This window comes from Sarcophilus harrisii, chromosome 1, assembly GCF_902635505.1.
Source record: "Sarcophilus harrisii chromosome 1, mSarHar1.11, whole genome shotgun sequence".
Taxonomy (NCBI): Eukaryota; Metazoa; Chordata; class Mammalia; order Dasyuromorphia; family Dasyuridae; genus Sarcophilus; species Sarcophilus harrisii.
Window position 1 is genome coordinate 589450734 of NC_045426.1, and position 15414 is coordinate 589466147.

At 31.5% G+C, this 15414-nt stretch overlaps 1 protein-coding gene across 4 annotated transcripts in view; it reads left to right on the forward strand.

Annotated features, from left to right (window-relative positions):
• Nucleotides 1-15414, forward strand: part of OXR1 (oxidation resistance 1) — a 568147-nt gene that overhangs the window by 463226 nt on the left and 89507 nt on the right. For all 4 annotated transcript variants that reach the window (XM_031947111.1, XM_031947112.1, XM_031947113.1 and 1 more), the window contains 3 exons: nucleotides 8434-8516; nucleotides 13236-13343; nucleotides 13930-14043. In XM_031947111.1, the coding sequence (XP_031802971.1) occupies nucleotides 8434-8516; nucleotides 13236-13343; nucleotides 13930-14043 (305 nt within the window). The remainder of the gene's footprint in view (nucleotides 1-8433; nucleotides 8517-13235; nucleotides 13344-13929; nucleotides 14044-15414) is intronic.

Genomic DNA, 15414 nt, shown 5'->3' on the forward strand with positions numbered 1-15414 from the left:
GACAAACTGCAACCATTCCCAGTAAGATCAGGAGTGAAACAAGGTTGCCCACTATCATCACCATTACTATTTAATATTGTATTAGAAATGCTAGCTATGGCAATAAGAGCTGAGAAAGATATTAAAGGAATAAGAATAGGCAATGAGGAAACCAAATTATCACTCTTTGCTGATGATATGATGCTATACTTAGAGAACCCCAGAGATTCTACTAAAAAGTTATTAGAAATAATCCACAACTTTAGCAAAGTTGCTGGTTATAAAATAAACCCACATAAGTCATCAGCATTCTTATATATTACTAACAAAATCCAACAGTCAGAGTTACAAAGAGAAATCCCATTTAAAGTAACTACTGATAGTATAAAATATTTAGGAATCTATCTGCCAAGGGAAAATCAGAAACTTTATGAGAAAAACTACAAAACACTTTCCACACAAATTAAGTCTGAACTAACTGGAAAAATATTAAATGCTCTTGGATTGGGCGAGCAAATATATAATAAAGAATCATTTCGCTAGATCCAGTTATGAAAAGGTATTGGATGAGGTTCATGAGATAACATATGAAGTGCTTTGTAAATCTTAAAGCATGTGAATAATATTGTTATTACTTGTGACTATAAAATAGATTCTAGGAAAATGGAATGAGAGGACAAATTTTGCTTATTACAAAGTTATGTTACATTTTTGCTCTATTACAACATATACTTAGTCATCATTGCCTCTTGGATGCTGACAACTTTTTTCTAAATGAATATATATTAGCGAGTTTCAAGATAATTATATGCAAACATAAGAAAACTTGGCTTGAGTAGATTAGTAAGATTCCACCACTATTTCACAAATTTGTATTTGTTATCTAAATATGTTTAAAGCAATTGTTAGTCAGTTCATATGATAATATCAGAGGATACCAGATGCTTCAACTCATTCTATTTAATAGATTCTCACTGTCTGAAAAATGTTCATAGGAAGGAAGAAAGGCCTGGATGAATTTCTCAGTGATAAACTTCACCTCTTAGCAATGCAGATTGGCATCTACTACAATTTATAGTTTTGGAGAGTTTTGTAGTGTACCAGGAAGTTAAGTTTTGCTCTCAGAGTTGTGTTATGTTGTATTGTGTTGTGGTGTTTGTGTGTGTGTATGAGGATGATTTAGTTAGTATTTGTTAAATGACAACAATCTATTTTTTCTTGACTGAAGTTAGCTTTCTGTTTGTTATAATCATGCTGTATTATAATGTATATAAATAGGAAATAAAAAGGAATGATGATTAATATTTATCTTTATTGGCAATTTTAGTTTTAGATGCTTATTCTTATTCTTTTCTTTTCCTTATTCCTATGTGTTAATCTGATGGCTTTCCTTTAGAAAAAGAGAATGAGTTTTTTTTTTTTTTTCAGTTATTTGACCTTGTTTCTTTATTCTTTAAAATTAGTAGGTTACTTTTAAACTTATTGAAAGCTCTTAAAAATGCAGAAGTCAAAGACCTTGTACTTGCAGAAAAGCAAGATTTCTTTTTTTTTTTCTTTGCAATGGATTATTTGAAAGGACTTAAGTAATTCAATTCAATAAACAGTATTTGTCTAATCAACAGTGATTTAGAGCATTTTTTTCATATGATTAGAAATGGCTTTAATTTCTTCATCTGAAAATTGTTCATATCTTTTGACCATTTATCAGTTGAAGAATGACTTCAAGTCTTATAAATTTGAGTCAGTTTTCTATATATTTTAGAAATAAAACCTTTATCAGAAATCAGAAATCTATCAGAATAAAATTCTTTTCCTAGTTTTCTGCTTACCTTCTGATCTTAGCTGCATTTGTTTTGTTTGTACAAAAGTGTTTTAATTAAATATGATCCAATTATCCATTTTGCATTTATAGTCTTCTCTAGTGGTTTTTTTGGCCATAAATTCCATTTTTCTCCACAGATCTGAGACTCTTGACATATTCTTAGGTAACATCATTCACATTTTTTCTTCCTCTTCAATAAAACATGTATTTTATCTGATACTATAGATATAATTTTATCTATTGATGAGATTAGGGTTCCTGGTGGTCAGGGAGTTAAATGATGAGGCTAGTGGCAGATTCGGGGTTCAGGGAATCAAATGAAGAGGTTTGGCTCCCCTAATTCCCCTTGGGATTTGGAGCATGGGTAGAGAGTTTTGGGGAACCCCCTTCTGGCGGCACAGAGGTCCTTCATAAAGGAATTTACAAACTCAAAAAGCTAGGCTAATAAAAAGTTTATTATTGGCATTGGGAAGTTAGTCTTTGCCATACATGAATAAAAAAGCTGAATTCCATAGTGGCAAAGTCCTGTCGGAGAGATATGAAGTAAAGTCTCGACCGAGAGATATAAAGTCTTGTTAGGGAAATAGGTGAGACTAAAGAAAGGGTAATACTAAAAAGAGAGTATTCCAGCGGGCAGAGTTTGCTATGCCAGGAAGAGAGAGAGTTTCCTTGGCATGGCATATTAGCTCCTCTGCGAGGATTGGGTTTAAAATTGCCATTTTTATAATAGAAGCCCAGGCCTGTTCTCCCTTTCCATGAGGCATGGTGGGTGGAGTTTGATCTGGAATTGAATAGAAAATCTTCAATTAAATAGGGTTGGAATTCTCCAGCTTAGGACTCAACTAACCCCACCTAGATAACAAAATGAAGCTGTTTGCCCTGTGGTGAGGTCCTGACAATAGCAGGATTCAAGGAGTCATCTGTCCTTCAAGAAGTTTTCAGAGAGTTTTGGGACTTGTCATTCTGACCTGCCTGTATTTGAGATATCGGAAATTATGAAAATTGTTATTGTTAAATATATGTCCTTTAGATTGTGGTTAAATAAATATCATACTATCTTAGAATTTTTTAAAGATTTTATGTGAAATTGCAGATTGCATTTATTTTTTAGTTGAAGTTCTTTGGTAGACGAAAAGTAATAATTTGACTTGCCTCTATTTGAGTAAATGTCTTATGTCATTAATTAGTCCCAGTTTGCAAGAAAGAAAGGATATCTTTCATTCTCAAAAATATTTTGATAAGAGAATATAGGGTTTTTTGGGAGATCTATGTGTACACTTTTGAACAGGACCCATGTTATTTTATAAATCCCTACATAGTCATCTCATAAATTAGAGGAGCAATGAGGAAATATTAGTCTGTGGAGAGGGAATAGTCCATGACTGAATGTCTGCTTGTAAGTATCACCCAAAATAAAATGGACAATTTTGATTATAAAAGTTGAACAAGTCAAGTATAGTACAAATTAAGAGACGGGTAACTGAGGAGAAAATCATTGAAGCAAACTTTTCTTATAAAGATCTCATGTCGAAGCTATTAAGGAACTGGTTCAAATTAAAAGACATTAAAAAAAATTCTCCAATAAATAAATGGTCATGATATGGACTATCAGATAATTTTCAAAAGAAGAGAAATATAGGCTCTCTCTAATCATGAAAAAATTTTTCAAATAATTAAGTAAATGGGAAGTAAAGCAGCTTTGAGGTTTTACCTCATATCTATCAGACCAGGAAATTAGCGGATAAAAGAGGGAAGGAAAATGACATGTACACTGCTGATCCAATCATTCTGGGAGGCAATATGAAACCTTGCCCTAAAAATTACTATATGGAGCCTGTCCCTTAACTCAATTATACTACTTGTAAACCTATAGATCTCAAAGAAATGAAAAAAATCTTTGTTGGTAATATAACTTATATGCCTAGTGTAACAATGTTTTTCAGGAAAATAGTGTTTCTTGATTCATTTCTGTGTAGTATCAATGGAATGATATTAAGAATATCTTAAGGTAATGAAAATAAGTTTTATGTTGAATGTACCTATCAGAAATTATTTTTTTCTCACTTCCATTTTAGTATCATAATGTGACTATAAAGTAATGAGATTTTGTTTTGTTAGCTTTTGGAAATGTCATAGTGTTTTACAACAGTGGTATGTAGTAATTTGACTCTATAATAATTTGACTTTCCATGTGTTTTTGTTCTATATATACCTATGATTTCATCCATGAGGAACAGCCTTTCTGTGCATACTCTTATCTCTAAGGATTGGTGGGCAACTTGCCTCTAATTTAACCTTAAGAGACCACGTTGGGCAGTGAGGTGGCTCAGTGGTTAGAGCATCACATGCTTAACACTTCCTAGCTATGTGACCCTAGGCAAGTCATTTAACCCCAATTGCCTCAGAAAAAAAAAAGAAAGAATAGAAAAGAAAGAAAGAGACCAATTAAGAATTAAGAAATTTGTTTCTCTTCACTGTGTTAGCATGTTTCAAAGGTATTATTTGAATCCAAGTTTTTGGGATTCTCAAGGAGAAAAATAAAAGCATAAAAAAGCCAAACTAATTCATACAATTTTGTTTTGAGCCACATTTATTTAAAATTTTAAGCATTAAAATCTATACATATAACATTCCCAATGTACCTTAAACTTAGTTGCATATGTATTCTTTTAGCTTCTTTCTTAGAATACCCATTTTCACCGTAGAATATAGATTTAATGTATATCCCTCAGGACAAACATATCATGTAACAGTCTTAATTGGAATACTAATAAAAATGAACTAGATGAACTTATTAATTTATATTGATTTATGTAGATATGAATGAGATCTCAGTCTCAACTTTCTAAAAGAAATTATAGTGAACCATTGGAGATAAAAAGATTAAATCATATTCTGTTTTATTATAAAGTATTTATAAATGCTAAAATTTTAAATCATCTTTTTAAAGCATGTTTTTTGAAAGTTGGAAACAACAAAAGCACAAAGTATAGTCTGTCAACCAGTGACAATGTTCTAGAACCTTGAGATTTTTCACTGACATTCCAAAGTGTGCAGATCTGTCACATCCAAATGTTCTCTCCTCCAAAATTACCTTTTCTTTCCTTCCAATAAAAATATCTTTGTGTAAATCAGAGATCATGTATGGGAGGTGGAACATTAATGAAGTTGAGAGAGGAAAGGGGATGGAAGAAATAGTATTTGAGGCGAAACAGATTTCTTGTTGAGTTTCAGTTATGCCCATTTGTAAATTACAACTTTTGGGCTTGGCAAAGATAATGCAGTGATTTGCCTTTTTCTTCTCCAATTTATTTTATAAAAGAGGAAACTGAGGCAAACAGCATTCTGTGACTTGACCTTGGTCCCACAGCTAATGTGTGTATGAGGCCATATTTGAACTTAGGAAGATGGGTCTCCTAGAATCTAGGCCTCGCACCCTATCCTAGCTGCCTCTGGAACAGATTAGGGATAGGGGAAATACTGTCAGTAACATTCTTTTTTCCAGTTTCTAATTCCACCAAATCAAAAGGAAGGAAGTTTGTTGTAATGGCAAAAACTTCTTTGGAAATTTTGAAAATTCTTAAAGATTTACTAGTCCCTGTTTGGGGACTCTTCCTTTACTATTGCTAGATATTGTGAAGACAGTAAAGTAAAATAACTATAGAATATATAAAATATTCAAGATGTTACCTATAAATATATGTGTGTGTGTATGTATAAGACTATGATATAAAAATTTATAGAAAATGGTTTACAGCAATAGGCATTCTTAAATAAATAATAATTGCTTATAAGTAACACAAGTCAGCCCCATAAAATACAATACTATATAAATTACTTATTCAATGCCAAAGAGTTGCTTTATAGAAGTAGAAAAAATTTGTATGGAGGCACAAAAGTTCAGTCATATTAAGGGAAATCATGAGAGAAAAAGTGGGAATTAAGGGGGCCAATAGTACTAGATTTCAAACTATATTACAAAGCAGTAATTCTCAAAACAGTTTAGTCCTCTTAAAAAAAAAAAATCAATCAATGGACTGTATTGAGTATACAATATACAGAAGCAAATGAACCTTAACAGTCTGATGTTTGATAAACATAAAGACTTCAGTGACTGGGTTAATGTTTCACTATTTGATGAAAACCGGAGCAAAAATTATACAACAGAATGAAAGAAATCATGTTTAGAGTAACAACTCATGCCTTATATATGGCAAGACAAGTTATTATTAAGTACTTTTTGTATGTGTAAGACACGTACAAGATAAGCGCCAAGGGGAAATGCAGCGTGTATGTAAAAGGTCACATCACAAATAAATTAGAGAAGAAAAAAAAATACTTATCAGAATATGGATAGACAAAAAGTTTGTGATCAATCGAGGAATAAGATATCTGATTAAAAGGGAAAAAACTAGCAAAATATTTTCAATAAAGGCTTATTAAATAATTTATGTGGTATATAAGGAAATAAATTTATGAAAGTCATTCTTTAATTAATAAATAGGGACAGCATCTGAGGTCCTATACTGCTGTCAGGTCTGTAATGATAGAAATGGGGCTAGGTTTTGTAATGGTAGGATATGGCCTATCTCTTCTGTGTCCACACTTCTACTGTACCAAAAGTTATGTGACAAATGTGGCACTTAACCTTGAAAAAGATCTTTGCTTGTATAAGTGGGAGTCTAAAGGAATTTCTGAATATGAAGTGATGCTGTATTTGCTTTGCAGAAAAAACAATCCCAAATTTCCTACTAGCAATGTAAAAGTAAAACCATTTATCAACAGCTCTGCAGTTAAGTGTTACAATGGATAGAGCCCCAGGCCTGGAGGCAAGAAGACTTCATATGGGCTCACACAATTATTAACTATGTGACTCTCTTTGCCTCAGTTTCCTTACCTGTAAAGAGAGCTGAGGGAAATGACGGACTACTCCAGTTATCTGCCAAGAAAACCCCAAATAAGGTCATTAAGAGTAGGATGTGACTGAACCTGAACTGCCAATATTAATGCTTCTGTTTTTCTTTGTTATTGTAACAAATTCTGTTTTGTAGCTCAGTTATTTTTATTGTCATTTCTTTGTCAGTTTCATAATTATTCTGTTAGTTTTAGATCATTTGTTCCTTTCAAGAACTTAAGTTTGGTTGTAACTTTTTATATTGCTTTTCAATTATGTTACTTTAAATCCTAGTAAGGCTTCAAAAATGATAAAAAAAAATGTCAACATCACATTCCCAAATTTTAGAAGCTCAAGAAAGTTGAGAATTGGGTGGAATGGTTTGCCTAAGCAAAATAAGTATTTCAATTCTGGCAGAGGCTCATTCTTAAAATAATTCTAGAAAAACATAAGTTCATCTGGAAATTTATCTTATGTTTTGCAGTGTCGAATAAATATTAATTCCAAATCTGGAAATTTATCTTGTATTTTGCAGTTTTGAAAAAATTATGTATTCTGAAACGTTATCAGCTCCCTCTGCTGGCTATATAATGGCAATAGCCAATTTTATTTATATGTGCAGAGTAGAATTTGAGCAACCAGAGCAAATCATAGTTAAGATTATTTCTCTAGTAGTAGTGACAGTTTACTGAGAGGGACCCAAGTTGCTTGCCTAATCTCTCCTTTATGTCAAATCTCTAAATAGAAATTATAATACTTACCATATCCACATATGCATTAAGTTTTTTAAGGTACTATATAAGCAAAAGTTATTGTTTAAATATTAATATTAGTTTAGTTCATAAATATAGTCTTAATTTTCCTTCAAAATTTAAGTAAAGATGTGCTAATTTTCTTCTCAGTAAGCATTTTTTTTTCAGAAGCATATTTTAATTACTATTTTTCAGAGTGGTCATTAGGATGAGAAGAGCAAGCCTTAACAAGGTTAATATGTTGCTAGTCATGAAATTGTCTACTCTTGAGAATTTACTAGTTGTTACTCATTAAATGAAGATACTGAAACACAAAATAAAATAACATAAACTATAGTAAAGTATTTCAGAGATTTATACTGAAACAGTATATCCGAGGCTCTGAACCATTGGGATCTAAAACTTTAATTTCAACATAGTCATCAATTGCAAAACAATTTTAGCAAAATCAAAATGAAGATATGAGTATGTTTTCATGCTGAAGTTTGCACATAGTATTTTACCTTGTCACAGCCAGAGAATAATTTAGTTTTTAAAAAAAAAAAAACCAACCTATAATCGGAGTGATATCTTTAATTAAATCTTACCTGAAGAAATATAGAAATTGCCTGCTGTTAAAAAGCACTGAAGCATATGCTACATGATACAGAAACAATTAGAAACATTGACTCTCTAAATAGACATTGAGGTAAAAATTGTTGAAAGAGAAAGTCAGTAATTTTAGATTTAATTTCTTTTCTGCTGGTAGGTATGTGTGGTTAATTGATCTTAGCTTTCTCTGTGGTTCCTACTGATCAAATCCTTAAGCAATAAGGGAACTGAATTTCTGATTTCCACAGATGGCTGTCTTTGAGAACTGAGGACTACAAAGAGAAAGCAAACTGGTGAATTAAGAGTCTGCCCACAGGGTTATTTATTCAGCAGTCTTTGATAATATTCTGAGAAGACAATGAATTTAACATATTCCTTACTTCAATTTTTTTCAGACACTGGCCAAAAGAAGACCCTAGACAAGAAAGATGGAAGACGAATGTCATTTCAGAAACCTAAAGGAACTATTGAATATACTGTGAGTTATCCACTTGTTTAAATGATGATTTAGCTTTGGAATATATTGGTTTGGGGTACTCTCTATGTATAATACAAATATATCAAAGATGTTAATTATTTTGATTTCTTAAATCTGTAAACCACTTTTAAAAACTCAATAAGAATCAAATCTTAGTAAATTTTTTTTAATTATAGGGTATTTTTTGTCCCTGACAGATTTTTTATTAATAGAAAGATATATGTAACAGTTATCAGTGGATTTCAGATTTAGTAGTGGCAATAATCTTGGGGGTCTATACTTCTTTTCATAAGCCAAATTGACTTCTTTTATTCTGAAATTTATAATAGAAATCTACCCCTTCCCTGAATTTTTAGGTTTGATATTGGTGAATTAGGTGAGAGATCAATTAAAATAATGCTTTTAGTATGCTAATCATAAATTAGCATGTGACATTCTTTTTTGCTGATTTTTTTTTTTTTTTAAGCTAAGGTAGTACAGCAGTATCCAAAAAAAATGAACTTTTTTTTTTTTTTTCTGACAGTTACATTCATGAAATGTCCCTCAAAAGTCTCCCTGTAGTCAACTTTTTCCATTTCTGATTACTATGGGATGCTGACATGAATCATTTCTTTTCTATCTTATGTGTTGCTTTGATTTGATTTTAACAAGGGCATATTTAGATTTCATTAATTTATTTCAAATCTTTCAATATAAATCTCTGAAGCATGATACAACTGTGTTTAAGCCTTCTATTCATTTAAATACAAGAGAATGCAAACATGTTATGGGATTGTATTTAAAAGTCCTATGTGAAGATATTTCTTCTAAAAAGACTATATCTCTTATATTAACATTTTAAGCAGTATAAATTAAAGTGGAAAAATTGTAAATTTATTTAGATCAGGATCATTCTTTTAAACCTATTACTATATATAGTCACAACTTTAAAATTCATCATTTTTGACCTCTCATTTTGAATATATTCCAAGATAATATATGGTGAAAAAAATCCCACCCACATATTAAGATCAAGGGAAAGAAGAATGTCTACTGCCCAGGTTTCAATATGCATTTACATGTTCACCCTATAAAGCTTCTTCATCAATGTGTATATATCTGGGCAGGTAAATTAAACAGTGAGTTGGGCCCAGAGTTGAATGGGAGAACAAGCTGAATTGCTTTCAGAAACTTGCAAAATTCTTTTACAAAGCCAAGCTTCCCATGAAAACCAAAGCCCCTCTTATTTATGCTAACATTCTGTTAGAATTGCTGCATGGTAGCAAAACATGGAACATAACTGTGCAGAAGTAAATTTCAGGATAATGGAAAGGTTCATTACAAATGGAAACAGGTTGAAATATACAACCAAAGAAAAACTCAAAATAACAGGAGTGAAAGACGTCATCATAGAATTGTCTGGTAGGAAATTTATTTAGCCTGAAAATTCTTCCTCGTTTTAAGGGAGAATAGAGTGGTTGATGATAACATCAAAAAAAGAAGGAGAAAAAGAGGAAAACAATTATATAATATAAGCTGGTCACATGATAAGAATGAAATAAGACATGTGGATGTCTAAAATGCTCCACTGATATTCTTTCAGGATAAATTAAGGAAAACTTTCAGCATACTGAATTTTTCTTTTGTGTTGAATTTCTGGAAGAACATGAAAAAAAATTGCACAGGATGGACAAGCATGAATAGTGAAATTTGCAGTATTGGAGTGAACCATTGAATGGTTGAAATCACAGATGTATTTGAGTAATTGTATGTCCTCAATGGAATATGAACTCCTTTAGGTCAGGGACTCATTTACTTTTTGTAAATTTTCAACCTAATAATGATGCCTTACACATAGGAAGCTTTTAATATTTATTTGGTTGAAAAAAAAAAAAAGCCTTGTTATTAAAGAAAATGTTTTAACGTATCTAAATGTTATGCTATCAAAATTTTTCTTAAGATATCTTATGAACACAATAATTTCTCCATGTTCTCTCCCCTTTCTGCACATCCTATGATAAATTTGAAAGATCCAAATAAGTATAGCACAGTAGTTTGTGATGTGAGTTAAAAAGTAGTATGTAATGTTAATTCATGTAAATATGTAGGTGTAGGAAAAATATGTAGCTGTTTTTTACTTTGTGTCATATTTACAAAATAATAAATATATATAACATATCTGGTATTAAAGAAAAGTTTCTAGATTGCTTAAGAAAGAATTACCTACTCTGTGAGATGTTCAATTTATTTTTAAAAATATTTACCCTATGAACTCTGAGAAATTTTTAAAATAGGTCTTAATAGCATTGATTTAATCAGAAATAATTCCTTGTATTAAATTTTAATGACTTAAAAAATATTTTATTAATCTCATCTGAAAACCGGAAAGGATTTCATAGTTCTTTAAAATATACCCCCCCTAGAGAAAGTAAAGGCAATATTTAGACTACTAAAATACTATTTGCTTATTCACTGCAAATAAAAATAGGGATATGCATTCCTTGTATTTATAAAATCATGTCTTTTTCAGCTTTGTGAGTAAAATTTTAATTAGAACATCAGTATTTGATGTCAGAAAGAATTGCATTTAAACATGCTTTGGACATTTGTGTGTTCATAGCAAGTTATTTAATCTTGCTGAGCCTCTATTTGCTCACCTTTAAAATGGGAGTAGACGTGCCCATAGCTCATTTTTAGATAGCTATAAATATCTGTGAACAGGATTGAAGTTAGCATGAATGAGAAAGTGCTCTGCCATCTATAAAGCATTCTCTATATCAGGTTTTTTTTTTTTAAATAATCATTATTATTACTCTCCAGCTCTGGTATTCCTTTTTTAATTGCTTGTATCTGATAGTTTGGTCCAATATATCGTCTCTATATAAAACATAATCAGATGTGATATTTAAAGCTCAGTAGATTTTCCAGACAATCAAGAATGTCAACTTTCCATTAAAATTATGAGCTGATTCATATTTTAAAACCAAGTTAATAAACCTTTTCAGTGAAAATGTTTTAATATTCTGTTTTCCCTCTTAGCATATTGATTTAATGTAAAGATTCCTTTGTCCTGAAAACATCTTTTCAGAGGTTACTAATGTATTCCCAATCACCAAACCAAAATATCTTCTATATATCTTCATTCTTTTTGACACAGCGTTAGTATTTGACACTTTGATTTCATTTTGTAATCCTTACCCTTAATTCTTTTTTTCAAGACTCTCCTTCATTTGATTTGATGCTTAACTGTCCTGCAGCTTCTACTTATTTTCTCCTTTTTTGTGATTTTTCTCAGTAAAAGTGAACATTTTTGAAGGCTCATTTTTTAGTTTTGCTTTTCACTCTATAATCACTTTGTAGCTTGAAACATCTGTGTGCATGAGATCCAAATATGCATCTTTAGTTCTGACTACCAATGCTGAATTTGCATGTGCTTCCTAGAAATTTTCATTTATGTCCTGCCTTCTTGACAATTATTTAAAATTAACATTTTGAAAACAAACTCTAACTTTTATCCTTGTCTCCTTCCATTAGCATTTTTTTCTATCATTCTTTTATTTACCTATGCTGCACATAATGGAATTAAATTCGGTTCTCCTCTTTCCTTCTCTTGAAATTTCTGTGTGTAGCCCTAGTCTCCTTTTCCCCTAAACTTTAGGGAATCCTGTTCTTAATGATTAAACATTCATTAAGTTCCTTGTAGATAGGTGCAAGGCATTGTGCAAAGTGATGGAAATATAAAAGGAATCAATAAGACTCCTTAGCCACAAAAAAGGTTAGTTATAGTCTCCATTCTCTTGTAGTAATACTTTGAATGTTTCCAGTTGAGGAAACAGATAATCAGATTAAGTGACATGTCCAGTCACAAAGCTAGTAAGTGTTCTTGTGCACATTAATATAAATTTAACTTTTCTGACCCATGTCATTTTTCATGCATTAATGTACATAAATGGAACTGCTCTTGTAATGCCAGAGAAACTGAGGCAAGATAGAGATTAGCGAGTTTTTAATATTTTATTTGAAAGAGAGAAATTGTGCTGGGGAATGTTGCCCTCAGGGTTGATGTCCAAAGCATCCAGCCTAATGTGTGCTTCCCATGAAGTAAATATACACATGTGACTCAGCTATAGGAGTGGACTGAGGCAGGGGCAGAGTCAGAGTACTGAGAGAAGGAACAGACTATGAATCTGGTTCTGACAGGGTGGGGGCAGGCACTGGGCATTCTGATTAGTTAGGATAACAGAATGGGGAGAGGCACAGGACATTTTGATAAATAGGGAGGGTCTGGGGTCACGATGCCTAAAATAAAAGATCTTTCTCCTTATCAAACATCCTGATGATTAGGAGGGAAGGTTAGTGTTGCAGGATTGAGCAAAACAATTAGGAACTGAGGCAGAACAATTCAGGGAAACTGAGGCAGGGCAATTTAGGGAAACTAAGGCAGGACAATTAGGGAAACTGAGGTAGGAAAATGAAAGGGAACTGTGGCACATTCTTATGCATTTGAGATATCTTTTGTTTTATGTAGTATTTATTAATGCTGAAATGTATACATAAGTAAGCCTTAATAGGGGATTGACTTTCACTTGGATTCCTTTAGAACTGGTGTATGTGTGTGTGTGTATATATATATATTAATTAAATTTCCTTCACTTAAGGTTTCCTGTTTCATCTTTGAGCTCTGTTTTTTCAGATTTTGTTTTTAATTAGATTCAGAGGACTTATTTCTGTTTGAAACAGGTTGAATCAAGGGATTCTTTGAATAGCATCGCCCTGAAATTTGATACCACACCTAATGAACTGGTTCAGTTAAATAAGCTGTTTTCCCGAGCAGTTGTCACTGGACAGGTAGTATTTATCTTTATGCCTTGCTATTTAGAAAAGGTAAAATATGAAGCAAGATTTAATGGTGAGTCATTAAGTTGATATTTCAGTTGTTAGAAATTTTTCATTTGCCCATAATAGCTACATACTAATTATGTAGTAACTTACATAAATCATATTTGTCAAAGTATTTGAAATTCATCTGCTTAAATATGTTATTTGATTTGTATTTGTAGAGAAGATTTCATGAAAGACAATAAAATATAGGATAACTTGCAAATGTTTTCTATAAATATATAATGGCTATTTTTAAAAAGTAGGTATACTTGATATTTTGTTTTATGCACTCACTATTATGCCAGATTATTTGTAAATTCAGTTTTCAGAAGAATTATGATTGGCCCCAGCTAATTTATAAATTATTCTCCTTTTTTAGAATTTATTATAGTCATTCAGATTTACTTAATTTTGGTTTTGATTGCTATCAAATTAGATTTTGTTTAATCCTGAAAGTAAGAGGAAATGGCGAGTATTTTGAAAATATTTTTGAGAATGCAGAATTTTAGTATTCCTCTCTTATTAATATATTTGTATGAACTTTTTGTTGCAGGTTTTATATGTTCCTGATCCTGAATATGTTTCTAGTGTTGAGAGTTCCCCATCGCTTAGTCCTATAAGTCCCTTATCACCAACTTCATCAGAACCCGAATTTGATAAGCCAAGAGTAAGTGTGCCTCACTTTAGAAAAAGTATAGTTAGGAGATCTCACATTAAAAAAAAAAAAAAAAATTGTTCTCACACTGAAATTGCTCTTTCCAAAGTTAGGAATTATTTCCTGATTGCTAGATCTAAACCTGACAGTCTTCTAAAAATCTCATCCTTTTTTAACAGTATTAGTGCATTTTGAATATTTATTTTGTATGTACTCCATATTAAAATGTATTGTCTTCCCTCTTAGAACATAAGATACTTGAAGAAACAAACTTAAATTTTTGTACTTGTATCCCCATTGCCTTGCGTTTTTAGTACACACTTAATAAATGCTTCTGATTGGAAAATTTGAAAATCATGGTTATACAACCTATAGAAATTGATTTAAATTAGTGTAATGCCTTATACATAGTTAAGTGCTAATAAGTAGCTTTTCTCATAAACTCATCATCATATCATCTTATGAAGATTAAAAAAAATGCATCAAATTAATATTAAGCCTAAATTTGTAAGGGATTTTGGGAGCAAACTGAATATTTATTGGTTAAAATTAAGGGTTCAACTGTATATGGGATGTGTGTATGTGTATGTGAGAGTGTGTGTGATACTTTTGACCTTTCACTTTTATAGAAAAGTTTAAAATCAATATAAATCAGTTACAACAAATAAGACCCAAGTCACCAAGTATTTGCCAAGCAGATTGTTAAGTGATCAAGTGTTTAATTTTTTTGTAAAATGTTAAGGAAAAGGATGGTAGAAGATTGAGATTTTTTGCTTCATTGAGCAATGAGAAGCAATGAAAGGAAGAACAAGTAAAAAATAAGTCAAGAAAACCAGCTAAACAGGGTCATTCTCAGGGATAGGAACTATAAGCATATAAGTATGAACTAAAGAAAAGTGTAACAAAACAACATAAAATGAAAAAAAAAATCTTAACTACCAAGGATAGATGCTTGGTAACCTAGAACAGCTTTAATTGAAAGGTGAGGTCAGCAATATTTTGAGGGGTTGAGGAGTGTAATGGAAGGGAAGAAATGAAGGCAGCTGTAGAGTACTTATTATTTTCTGAAATGGTAGGTTTGTAGCTTACTTGTAGTAACATTAGGATCAGGTAAAATTTTCTAAAGGATGGAAAGTGTGTTTGTAGATAGCTAGAAGGAGCCAGATAAGGAAAGACTTAAAGACTTGTAAGGGGGTGAGGGGGATTATGGAGTGGAGAAGATAATTGAAAGGGTTAAACAAAGAAGAAAGAAGGTTATGAAAATATGAAAACAAGAATACAAGTCATGGGTTTGTCTGTGACAGGGAACAGAGCTATCAGTGCAAGAGATGATGCTACAATAGAATTTTTGAGGTATAGAATTGGTGAAGGAGGTACTGGTTA